This window comes from Cebus imitator, unplaced genomic scaffold (assembly GCF_001604975.1).
Source record: "Cebus imitator isolate Cc_AM_T3 unplaced genomic scaffold, Cebus_imitator-1.0 Scaffold461, whole genome shotgun sequence".
Lineage (NCBI taxonomy): Eukaryota > Metazoa > Chordata > Mammalia > Primates > Cebidae > Cebus > Cebus imitator.
The window spans coordinates 614,662-626,248 of NW_016107776.1; the positions used below are offsets into that span (position 1 = coordinate 614,662).

General features: G+C 66.3%; 2 protein-coding genes across 3 annotated transcripts; both read right to left on the minus strand.

Moving 5' to 3' along the window:
* Positions 1-317: 317 nt before the first annotated feature.
* GP1BB (glycoprotein Ib platelet subunit beta) lies at positions 318-1,839 on the minus strand. The gene is given in 6 exon segments (XM_037732634.1): positions 318-1,297; positions 1,299-1,571; positions 1,573-1,635; positions 1,638-1,684; positions 1,687-1,800; positions 1,803-1,839. Coding segments are annotated over 6 exon segments (1,233 nt in total). The 3' UTR covers positions 318-598.
* On the minus strand, positions 1,748-10,551 carry SEPTIN5 (septin 5). Of its 2 annotated transcripts, XM_017512072.2 has the most exons (12): positions 10,370-10,551; positions 10,204-10,214; positions 5,364-5,460; positions 5,169-5,255; positions 4,822-4,945; positions 4,605-4,739; positions 4,393-4,510; positions 4,213-4,314; positions 3,347-3,443; positions 3,127-3,262; positions 2,722-2,824; positions 1,748-2,642 (listed from the first exon to the last, which is right to left on the minus strand). In XM_017512072.2, the coding sequence occupies exons 1-12, from the start codon at positions 10,410-10,412 to the stop codon at positions 2,586-2,588; spliced, it is 1,110 nt and encodes a 369-aa protein (XP_017367561.1). In that variant the 5' UTR covers positions 10,413-10,551; the 3' UTR covers positions 1,748-2,585. The 2 variants fall into 2 exon arrangements, with proteins under 2 accessions (XP_017367561.1, XP_017367562.1); XM_017512073.2 differs by lacking the exons at positions 10,204-10,214; positions 10,370-10,551 and adding an exon at positions 6,241-6,627.
* Between the last annotated feature and the right edge of the window lie 1,036 nt (positions 10,552-11,587).

Sequence of the window (11,587 nt, forward strand, 5' to 3'; positions counted from 1 at the left end):
CCCCCACAGCGTCCTCACATCCCCACAGCGTCCTCACATCCCCTCGGCGCCCTCACATCCCCTCGGCGCCCTCACATCCCCACGGCGTCCTCACACCCCCACAGCGTCCTCGCTGTCCCCCAGGCGTTGTCACCTAGCATGTCTCGCATGCCTTCCCACATGGCCTTTTGGGAGTGTGTCTGGAAGGGGAGAGTTCACCCACTGACTCCTGTCTGCCGCTGAGGTGAGAAGGGGCATATGAGGATGTGTTTGTGTCCCCTTGAACGCCTTTTCCTGAGCTTGGCGAGGGGAATTTCCAGGTCAGTGGGACAGAGAAGGCCCGATCAGAAGGATTTATTCAGCACCAGAGTTTGGAGGAAAGGCCAGGGTCTGGATGGCATTGTGCCCCACGGTCCTGCCACGCCTGGAGGTGCGGGTTCGCCTCCCTCGGGGTAAAGTGGGCAGGAGCTCTGCCCCAGGTGGGTCTGGGCCTGCAGGTGGGGTGGGTCTGAGATTGGGCAGCGGAGGAGGCCGAAGCGGGTCCAGGTTGGCGAGAGGGCTCCTTGGGCAGGGTCCTGTCGAGTTTGCAGGCCCGCGTTGCTCAGCGCCGGGTCTCTCCTCAGGACGCGCCGGTTCCGGCCGACTCGTCCACCAGCGGGGCGGTCAGCGACAGCGGGGGCGCGGCGCGGGCGCGGATGCGCAGCCTCCGCAGGCGGCACAGGAGCAGCACCAGCAGCAGCGCGTGCAGCAGCCCCAGGCCCAGCAGCGCGAGCTGCGCCGCCAGCGCCCCCCAGCAGAGCGAGCCGGGAGCGCAAGCGGCACGCAGCTCGTCCTCTGCCAGGTAGGGCAGCAGGCGGCCGCGCAGTGCCGGGGGCGCCACGCAACGCAGGTCGCGGTAGGGGGCACGCTCGGGGCGGCCGGCCAGCCAGGCGCGCAGTGGAACCAGGTGGCAGTCGCAGCGCCAGGGGTTGGCGCCCAGGTGTGCGGCGCGCAGCGCGGGCAGCGCGTCCAGCAGCCCCGGCGGCAGCGCCGTCAGGTTGTTGCCGGTCAGCACCAGCTCGGTTGTGTCGACAGGGAAGGCGGTCGGCAGCGAGGCCCAAGTCAGCCCGCGGCGCCCGCAGTCCACTAGCGTCCCCGCGCAGCTACAGGGCGCCGGGCAACCTGCGGCCGGGCGGCTCGGCGGCGCCAGCAGCAAGAGCAGTAAGCTCAGCGCCCCGCGCGGCCCTGCAAGGGAAGGCCGCAGTGAGCCGGGCGGTCGGCGGGGCGCCTGGACGACGTCTCCGAGCGCCCAGAGCGCCGGCCCGGCTCCATCCAGCCCCCTGATGCGCGGCGTCCCAGTGGCCCGCCCCCCTCTCCACCCTGACCACCCCGTACTCTGGCTAGAAGTCCCCACCAAGCCTGATCCAAGTCTCTCCCTGCTGCAGCCAAAGGACCAGAGTGCCTCTCAACCCGGATCGGCCTAGGGAGCAGCCGGGGGCCCAACCAGACTCCAGACTCACCAGAGCCCATGGCGAGAGGACGGCGGCCCGGCTTGCTCTGGAGCGAGAGGCGTAGGTGGGAGAGCAGACCCATAAGGCCGCCCCGCCCCCGCCGGGTCCCGGCACGCCCGCACCCACCACAGTGCTGCGGCCGGGCCAGAAATAGCCTAGAGGCCGCGCGGACGCGCGCGGACTCGGCAGATAGCGCGCTATCGTCGGAGGCCGAGGCCGCAGGGGTTTCCGCTCCCACCCGCTTTCAGGGGCACACGGAGCACTCGGACACCTACTGCGACGTTCACCAATATTGTTCTCCTGTCACCAGGACAGGATGCGGCATTCACAACGGAACAAAACGGAACATCGTGTGGCGGGAAAGGATCATGCGGGTGGGAAGATGGGGAGGCCGAGGCTCGGGATCCCGGCACACGCCTGTGGTGCTGAAAGAAGAGGCCTCGGGCGAGGGCAGTGGACGGCACCGAGAGTTGCCAGGAGGTGGCTCTCCGCCCAGTGCCCCTGGGGCCCTCCAGGTCGGGCCTGGCTGTAGAGAAGGGGTGTGGGCGGTCACGCCCGCCCTCCTCACAGCCTCTGACCTCCTTATGTCTGGAGGGTTCCCATTTGATTAAGCCCAACCCTGCCCGCTGGGCTCCGAGGCTAAGGGAAGACCCTGCCCGCCTCGACGGAAAATGGGGTCTCAGCACTTGCTGGGTGACCCGCGGGAGCAGGCAAAGGAGGGCTTCCAAGTCCGTTCTGCAGCTCTGGGGCAGAGAACAGACCCTGGACCCTGGGAATCGCTTTCCCTCTTCTGCCTTGGTTTGCCTGCCTGCCAGAGCAGGGCCTGCAGTTTGGGCGCTGTGACCTCCCGGGGCGAGGGAAAAGCAAGAGAGGCGGATCTCTGAAGTCCTGCCCAACTTCGCTCCAGATCCCCCAAAGCCAGAGAGGGCCAGCTGGGAGGGGCTACGGTCCAGGCCCCTTGGAAGCAGAAACGAAAGGCCTGGGAGGGGTGGTGCTGAAAATAAATTAGGGTCAGCTGGGGGCTGTGGCCCCGCGTCTCCGGGTCGGGAACAGTCCGGTCTAGGATCCAGGGGTAGGAGGGCGTCCCGGAGACGGACGGCGTGTCCGCGGCGAGCGTCACTGGTCCTGCATCTGCTGCTTCATTCTCTGCAGCATCTCCTGCATGCGCCTCAGCTGTGGGCGGAGACAACGGGGCTGGTAAGCAGCACCTCCGAGGTGCATCCCTGCCGCCCGCCCCCGACGCCCCACACACCTCCTCATCCTTCATCCTGATGAGCTTCTCAGTCTCGGCATCCGGGGTGGGCAGCGGCAGGATCGGGATGGGGCTCTCCATGCGGCTGTCCTGGGTCAGTTTGCTGCGGGGGAGGGATGGGCGGGGCGACGCTGCTGGGAGGCTCAGCGTGGGCTGGCGATGCCTGGCCCATCCCCGCCACTGCCGAGGCCCTGCCCTCCGGAGCCCTCACAGCCTTTGACTGGCTCTAGGGAGGCCAGGCTCTGGGGGGCCGATTTGGGGGATGGAGCGACATTCAAGTCTGGGTGGGCTGGCAGGACCTGCCCTCAGTTATGGAGACGTGGGCGGGGCCTGGCTCGGGATGGGGCCTGGCTCGGGGCGGGGTCTGGCTCGCGGCGGGGTCTGGCTCGCGGCGGTGGCGCGCACCTGGTCATCTGCTGGATGCAGTGCGCGCGGTAGTTCTCGTAGTGCACGTCGCACGTCACGTCCTTGAGGTCGTGCATGTGCGTGCGGATGAGCATGTTGCGCAGCTTCACGAAGTCACAGTGCGCCTGGTTCTCCACTGCAGGGTGGGAGTGGGCAGTGGGCGAGCGCCGGCCTAGGACAGCCTTCCCACCCCAGACCTGGTACCCCAAGACTCACTCACCCTCCACGATCCCCCAGGGGTACAGTCGGCCCCGGACCCGCTGCCCCTTGGCTTCCACCACCGTGTTGCTGCCTATAACAGCGAAGGGAGCGCTCTCCTGGAGGGAGGAGGGGAAAGGGCTCACACCAGGTCAGCAAAATTGCAGGGTTAGTGATGGGAAAGGGGCAGGGGCCCTCAGCTCCTGGGGCACCCCTCCAGCATCACCATCAACGACCTCTCTTCAAAGAGATGCTGGCATTGCCCCTTTCTGGTCTCTGCCGATGTGGCTGGAGCCAGAGCCCATGCAGCTCACATTCCAGGGCCTTACCAGGCTATGGCCCAACCAGGCACGCTCGGTCCCTCCCTCATCAAGATCACTCGCTCCAGCTGCCCCTTCCCTCCCCAGGGCTGAGCCTATGTCTCCTCATGCTGATGCCCTTGCCCTGGTGGCCACCTGCCCCTGGCATGGTCTCCATTATCACCACCACTGCAGATGCTGGGGCACTCAAAGCCACCAACCCTGGAGCTCAGAAATCTGGGAGCCAGGGTGTGCCACTAGACCAGGCCCTCTGGTGGTGAGCCATGGGAAGATGGTCAGGGCTGGGGTCCTGGCCCACTGCTGCACTTCTGGATTTGAGCAAGTGCTCCATACCTGCCAAGCATCACGCGGGGCCCACATGACCCACCCCAGCCAGGCAAAGACATGATGACCTTTACCCTGTAGCCCTGGATGAAGTACAGGTCCTCTACTCTTAGAACAAATGACTCTTGCCCCAACCAGGCTGACCTGACCCTCCTTCCAGTAGGCCAGGTGTGAAGGAGACAGGTCCTCTGGTTCTGCCCCTCACGACCTCCGCCCCCCTTCCTCCACCCGTCTGCATGTTCACCTTCAGTTCCCGGTCCTGCTGCTTGAAGTCCTCATCCTCGTCCGAGTCACACTCAGGGAACTGGTATACATGGATCCCGAACTTGTCAATCTCCTCCCGGATCTGTGGTGGGGTAAGGGCTGTCAGATTTGAGGCTGGCCAAGTCCCCCTGGCCAGGCCCCTGTGTGGCAGCAGGCTCACCCGCTCCTTCAGCTTCCGGATCTCACTCGGGACGAGACAGTCAGCTTTGGCGATGAGAGGGACGATGTTGACCTTCTCATGCAACGCCTTCATGAAACCCACATCCACCGGCCGCAGCCTGCGGAGACCAGCCAGGGGTGGGCATGGGCACAGCCAGGGGGACATATCGTAGGGCGTGCGCTCCCACGTCTGACCCCAGGACAGCCACGCACCCATGCCCGAAGGGGGAGATGAAGTACAGGCAGCAGTGCACTCGGTTGTCTTGGATGTTCTTTCGGTTGAGGCCGCTCTCATCGCGGAAGTACTGCTCAAACTGCTGGTCCACGTAGTCGGTGATGGGCTTCCAGCTGTGGGCAGGGAGGAGCGTGAGGCCAGGCCTGGAGTGCTGTGGCTGCCTAGGCAGGGCCTTTCTCAGCAGGCCTCACTCACCACTCGGTATTGTTGACGGCATCCCCGAATCCCGGCGTGTCCACGATGGTGAGCTTCAGCTTGACTCCTTTCTCTTCAATGTCCACTGTGTGTTTTAGAATCTCCACCGTCTGGCTGATGCGCTCTATGGGGAAGGGGCCACTGGAGGGGCCTTTCCAACCCTCAGCCCTTCACCTTCGGCAGCCAGGACCCTTGTCCTCATCCATCTTGGTGCCTCAGCCCTACCCCTGGGGCACTCACACTGTGAAACAGAACAGTGGGAGCTGGACCTGGAATGGGGAGCCCTTGGAGGGGTTCTATGGCAGGGGGCTGGGGATCAGAGCCCGGACCTCCTGGAGGCCACTCACCCTCCGCACTGAGCAGCTTCCGGTCCTTGTACAAGTCGGTCAGGAAGAGGCTGTGGACCAGTGTGGACTTCCCCAGGCCCGACTCACCTGCACACAGGTACAGAGAAGGAGTTGGGTTAGGTCTGGGGCTCCAACGACAGAGCTTGTCTGGCTAGGGACCCCCAGCCACTCCCCCAAGGAGTCTGGCCCACTCACCAGCCACCATGAGAGTGAAGTCAAAGCCCTTCTTCACGGACTTTCGGTGCACCTGGTTGGGCAGTGTGGCGAAGCCCACGTACTGCTTGTCAATGTCCTGGGGGCAGCAGGGTGGGGCAGGTTAGGGACATAAACTTTTCTCCAGGAAGCCCAATACCCTGTCTCTTACCAAATGCAGGATGAAGAGACAGCAGAGGTACCGTTCCCAGGGAGGGGCATTTTTTTGGCAAAAATGAGGGGAGGGCTCGTGGGCAAAGTCCTGGAGGTAAGAAGACAGGCGAGTGGGTGGCAAGAGAAAACACCCCTGCCCCAACCTCAGGGAGGGCTCTGCGGGGACGGAGACTGTCCTGGGGAGATGTCAGGCCGCCGCAGTCACAGGCGGTGTCCTCCCTCCTTGCGCAGAGGGCAGCAGGCTTGGGACCCCTGGGACACACTCAAGGCCCTCCACAAGCTGGAGAAGCTCAGGGCCTTGACACTCACCCTCCGGAGAGTGCCAAGGGGCGGGAGGCCCTGCCTGGCCCGGATCCAGCCGCGGGGGCGGCGGCAGCAGCGGCGGCGGCGGAGCAGCGCCTATTTATAGACGGCGGCGCCGAGCCTCCCCGGCCCGCGCGCCCAGCCCCCGCAGACCCTTGGGGCCCCTGGAGGGGTCCCACGGCTGCGTTCTCCGCCCCGTTTTGGGAACCCAGGAAGTGAGGCCTGGACAGGCCACGTCGCCCACCCTGGGGCCGTGGACCCCTGAGGCCTCTGCGGAGGGCAGGGCTGAGCCGAGGCGCTGGCGGGCAGTGGTGCGCGGGGACTGGGAGCCCTTGCTGGCCCCTGCCGAGTCCCGGAGCCCGCGGTGTCACAGACCCACGTTCCGCCCTCTCCACACACGCACCTTGAGCCGCCTCTGGGCCTGGGTCCGCGGCGACAGCAGCTGCTCCACCAGGCGATCCTGGGGCGCTGCCAGCGAGTCCATCGCGGCGACCCCCGTGGGCCCGCGCTCGCACCCCAGGCCTGGTCAGGCCGCCAGAGCCCGGCGACGGCGAGGTACCCTGGCTCGGCTCTGCTTTAGGCTGCGTTCTCCTCCCCGTTTTGTGCACGCGGGAAGTGAGGCCTGGACAGGGCACGTCGCCCACCGGGGGGGCCGTCGACCCCAGCGGCCGCCCGAGCCATCCCCCTGACTGGGTGGACTGGCCCCGAGCTGTGGCGGCGTCGCAGCCCGGCCGGGCCCCGCTCCCGCACCCAAGCCAGAGGCGGGGCGTCGCGGGCGCCCGCGGAACGCGCGGCGGGGGGCGGCAGAGACGGCCCCGCCCGCCGTCGCCGGGAAACGGTCGCCTGGAAATTGGGCCACGGGCGGAGCCACCCGAAAGCGGCTGCGGAGGGCAGGGCTGAGCCGAGGCGCGGACGGGCCGTGCCTCTCGTGGACCGGGAGCCCCGCCGCGCCCCCGAGGCCTCAGTCCGGGCTCCGGGACAGCAGGAGGGGACGACCGGGTCCTGCACGCGGGCCGAGGCGGGGAGTAGGTGGCGGCCGCGCGTCCCGCCCCCCAGAGGTGCTGCGCGGCTTCCGCCCGCCAGAGGGAGCCGGAGGCCGCTCCCGGGACCCACGCGCAACCGCGCGGGAACCCGCCCCTTTCAGGGCCCGCAGTCTTCTCGCAAACTAGCCCGAAATCCTCCCGGCGACGTCACGGCGCCCCAACTGCCCACAGACACGCCGCGCCCTGCGCCCCTCACTCCCCAGCCCTGCCTGAGGCTGACCTATTCGGGGCGTGCGTGTTTGTGTGTGCGCCTGTTTGTGTGTGTGCGTGCGTGATTGTGAGTGCATGTTTGTGCGTATGTCTCCCTACGGGTTCGTGTGCGTGTATGCGCTGTGTGCGTGCACTGGGTATGTGCGTGTGCGCGCGGGTGTGTGTGTGTGTGTTTGGAGGACTCTTCCCAATGTGGCGCCCCAAGATATTCAGGGAACCAGAGGAGGGCAGAACCCACTTCTCTTGTGAGGTCCAGCCCTGCCCACCCCCTAGGAGGCTTAGGGTGGCTGGAAGGGGAGGAAAGGGTGCAGGCTGCCAGAAGGGAAGCCCCCCCCCCAGCCTGCTGAAAAAAGGCGGCCACCCATGCCACGCCCTGCAGCCCTCAAGTGGACCTGCCGTCAGAGACAGGGATGGGCGTGGGATGGGGCCCATCTCCCACTTGCTTCAGTGGACACCCCCTTGCCCTCTGAGCTTCCTCACCAGCTCTGACCCACAGGGTTGGAGGGACTGGGAGCTCCTGCCAGCTGGGCCTCCCTCCTGTGTGGCCAGTCCAGGGACTGTGGGGGTCTCCTGAGCCCCCCTCTGTGGGCCACCCAACTCCCCACCTCCAGGCCCCCAGTAGAATCCTAACAGGCCAGCCCAGCAGTGGAAGACATGAGGCCTGGAAAAGTTCAAGGGTAGGACCGGAGAGGCCAAGCTCCTGTATATTAGAACATTAGAAGCTGGAGGCCCCAAACCCCCACCCCCACCCCCATCAGTTCTCCCTTAGGCTCTCTTGGCTGAGGGACCTCCTCCATTCCCCGTCCAGGCCCTGGTCTGGCTGTGGGCCTGGAAGCCGCTGGCACCTGGGGAGGAGGGGTAGGCCCACAGCTGGGAACAGGAGAGCCTTTCATCCCAGGGAAAGGGGCTGGCTACAGGCCCCCCGGCTATCCCAGCACATCCCTCAGTCCTTGCTGCCAGAATGCCTCCTCACTGGCCCCAACCCTTCATGGCCCTGACCTGCAGGAAGCCTCTGGGCTGAGTCCCACCCAGCTTCCACCTGAGGGTCCACACCTTGAAGCCCAGCACCCACCCAGACAGGCTGGCATCTCAGGCCCAGGGCATCTCCAGGAAGAGACAGCCCTGCGCCTAGGCCTCAGGCTAGGAAATGTCTAACAGTGAGTGGCTCTCAGACTGCCTGCCTCAGTTTCCCCATTAGTAAGGCACAGCCTCTGGGGAGGCCCAGGTCAGGAGGGCAAGAATCTCACTCTCAGAGTTCAACCTGCCTGTCCTGCCACCCACTGGGGCCCAGTCAGGGCCTGTGAATTCCCTGGGGGAGCCTCAAGGAAGGGGCCCTACCTGCCACTCCCTTTCTCTGGTCCCCGAGTCACAAAACATACTCCCAGGGCTTCCTGAGCCATATGACACAGCTGCACCCACCTCCTCCCGACGCCTGAGCTCTCAGGCACTTCCATTCTTAGAATCACCCGAGTCAGCTCTGGGAGCAGCAGCTGGAGCCAAGACAGCCCCAGTGCTGCCTGTGAGGAGGTGAGGACAGAGCGGTGACGGAGCTCCCCCAGTGCCTCTACAGCCCCTTTTCACAGAGCAAAAATGATGCTTGGACAGGCTGAGGCTCAACAACAACAGTGGTAGCAGGGAAGCTGCCGTGTGCTTCCAGCTCCCCCAGACCCACTGGCAGCCCCAAACACCTGGCCCGGCTCCTGCTCTGGGGCTCCCTCCCTTGGCCGCACAGTGCCTTCTTCCTCTGGGCTTGGAAGCCTGGGATGGGGTGAGGTGGACTTCCAGCTGACCTCAAAGGATGGGCACCTCGGCAGGAGGGGGTCCCCACCCTGTAGCAATGGGCAAGAGAAACTGGATGCACTGAAAAACAGTGGCTGGAGCCTAGGGTCTCAGAGTGCCCTTGGGTCAAGCTGGGGACACCTGCAGGCCCAGGAGAAGCCTCAGGGGCCTGGCCTCCGGGGTCTCCCAGCCTCAGCTTCTTCCGTCTCCCTCAAACAATAGCCTGGCACATGTGTCCCTGCATTTCAGGCTTTGTCTGACCTGCTGTGACGGGGAGGCAGCTCCCAGCCTGGCTCCCCAAGGAGCGCCTCCCAGAGAGCCTCAGATATCTCTGGGTGGGGTGTGTCCCTTCCAGGAGACTGGCACGGATCAGCCAGTGACTCCCCAGCTCCCAGCGCTCCCTGCCCAGCCCTCCTGCCCTGCCTGCTGCACTCTGGGCCAGGACTCTGGAGTATCACTCAGCATCCATGGCTCCTAAGAAACTCCATCCCTGATGGGGACTGCCAATGCCATGCTGGTGCCAGGATTGGGCTCTTTTCTCCTCCAAAGATGGCTGAACTCATACCAGAGAGGCCACCAGCAAGGTTCCCCAGACCCTTCAGCCCACCTGGTTACCAGCTCCCACCCGGCTCCAGGGGTCTCACAGCATTGTTTAACCCTGAGCTGGGCTAGGTTTTCACACGGGTACCTGGGCCAGCCTCCTGTCCAGTCCTGCTTTCCTGGAGGGCGGGGCCCAGGCCAACCCTTTTGGAAAGCCACAACCCTATTTGAACTCACTGGGTCCCAGGACCCATTCTGGGCACAGAGAATGACTCAGACCAGGCCTTGAGGGTTCCTAATCTGGGGAAGAGGTCCTGCCGCAGACCAGAACACTCAAATTTGTGTTTGGGGAGGGAGAGGGGCATGAAGGTGCAGCGGAGGCGGGTGTGACCAGAGGCCCGCCGCTGTGGGGGTGCTCAGGGACTGTGCTGGCTGCTGGAGCCTGAGCCCCCTCCCCCAGCGTGGCCTGCCAAGACCATGGCCTCACCCAGGACCCCCAGCCCATGACCGACAGGCCTGGTCAGCAGGAGAGGGATACTCGGCCCATCCCCCCATCCTGGAGCGGGGCGGGGGCGGCAAGGTCCCTGCGGTGCGGGTCAGAGGACCAGGGGCCCCTCTCCTCCCCTTTTCAGCCCCAGGCGTGGCGGCACTGCCCAGCTAACAATCGGTGATCGCTATAGGGCCAGGTGACGGCCGGCGGGGGCGGGGTCGCGTCTGGGCGCCCGCGGCGCTGGTGCCACAATGGGTGACAGCCGGCCGGGTCTCGCGGCTGGGGAACGGCGGCGCGCACGTACCTGCTTGTCCTCTGCGGGGTCGGGGTCGGGGTCGAGTCCGGGTCCGGGTCCGGGTCCGAGCGGGTCCGAGCCGGAGGGCGGGGGAGAGACGGAGAGACACGGTGAGAGGCGCGCGGACGGCGGGGACAAAGGCGCGCGCGGGCACGCGGGCGGGCGCCGGGCTCACCTGGGGTCGCCAGCTTGCTTTTGTACCGCAGGCCTGTGCTCATGGTGGCCGCCGGCGGGGGACGTGCGGGGCGGGCGCGCGGGCGGGGCGCGGCGACAAGCGGCGGAGGCCGAGGCCGGGCTGCGGGGTGAGCGGCCCCTCCGCGCCGCCGCCGCCGCCCGCCCCGCCCGCGCGCACGGCAGCCAATCGGCGCCCGCCGCGCCCACGCGCGACCCGGCGCGGCCCGGGGGGGCGGGAACCCAAGCCCCCCCCCATGGACCCGCGCCCGCGGCCTCGCGGCTACGCCCTCGTCTCCCGCAGCCCCGGCAGCTCCCAGGTCCACCCGGCCAGACCTGCGCCGCCCCAGCCCTGCACTGCTGTTCCCGGCGGCCTCCTCCGCGCCACCTCCCGGGTGCCCCAGCCCAGGCCCGGCCTGCGCTCCCTCCGCCCTCGCTGGGACCCGGGTCCACGCCGGGCCTCGGACCATCGGTCCAGTGGCCCTTCTCTAAAGCTGCCCTGAGTTTCTGGGCCAGACCCTGCACGCTCCGCCCCGCCCCGCCGAGATCGCGGTGGACTCGGAGGCGCTGGCCTAGGCAGGGATGGTCTTGGCGAGGCTGGCCAGTGTCCAGCCCCGCCCCTGCTGACCCCTGGGTGCTGCGCAAACCTGCTCTGCCAGCAGGCGCACCTGGCAGGCTGCAGGGTGGGATCCGGTCTGCCTGGAGCATCCCCACAGTCTATGGGTCAGCAGAGGAGGGGGCGCAGAGCTGGAGTGAGACGGTCAGGGCCGGTCCTGCCCCACATCTCAGCTCACTCCTCTTCACAAATGATCCCATTTTACAGCCCAGGAAAAGAGAGGCCGGACCATTGCCCAAAGGCCTGTGGCCTGAAGAGAAGGCTTGTAGGGGACTGAGGGGCACTGTAAAGGTAGGGCCAGAGCCTGCACCGCATTTACAGAGGAGGAAGTTCAGGCCCTAGTCTTCAGTGAGTCGACCAGACTCAGTGGCTGAGGGCAGGTTTCTCCAGTCATTTGTGTCGCTATCGCATTCCCAGGTGTCCTCTGCCTGGATCTCACCTAAGTGTTCCCAGGCGTCACCTCTGAAGGCTTTGGGACTGTCAGGCTTGGGATCACCACCTCCCCAGGCGAGGACCCCCTTGGATGGAGATGTCTCCTGTACCCCTTATGGGCAGGACCTCCAGAGCCAGGGAACCCACCTCTGCTCTCCACCCCTCCTGTGCCCC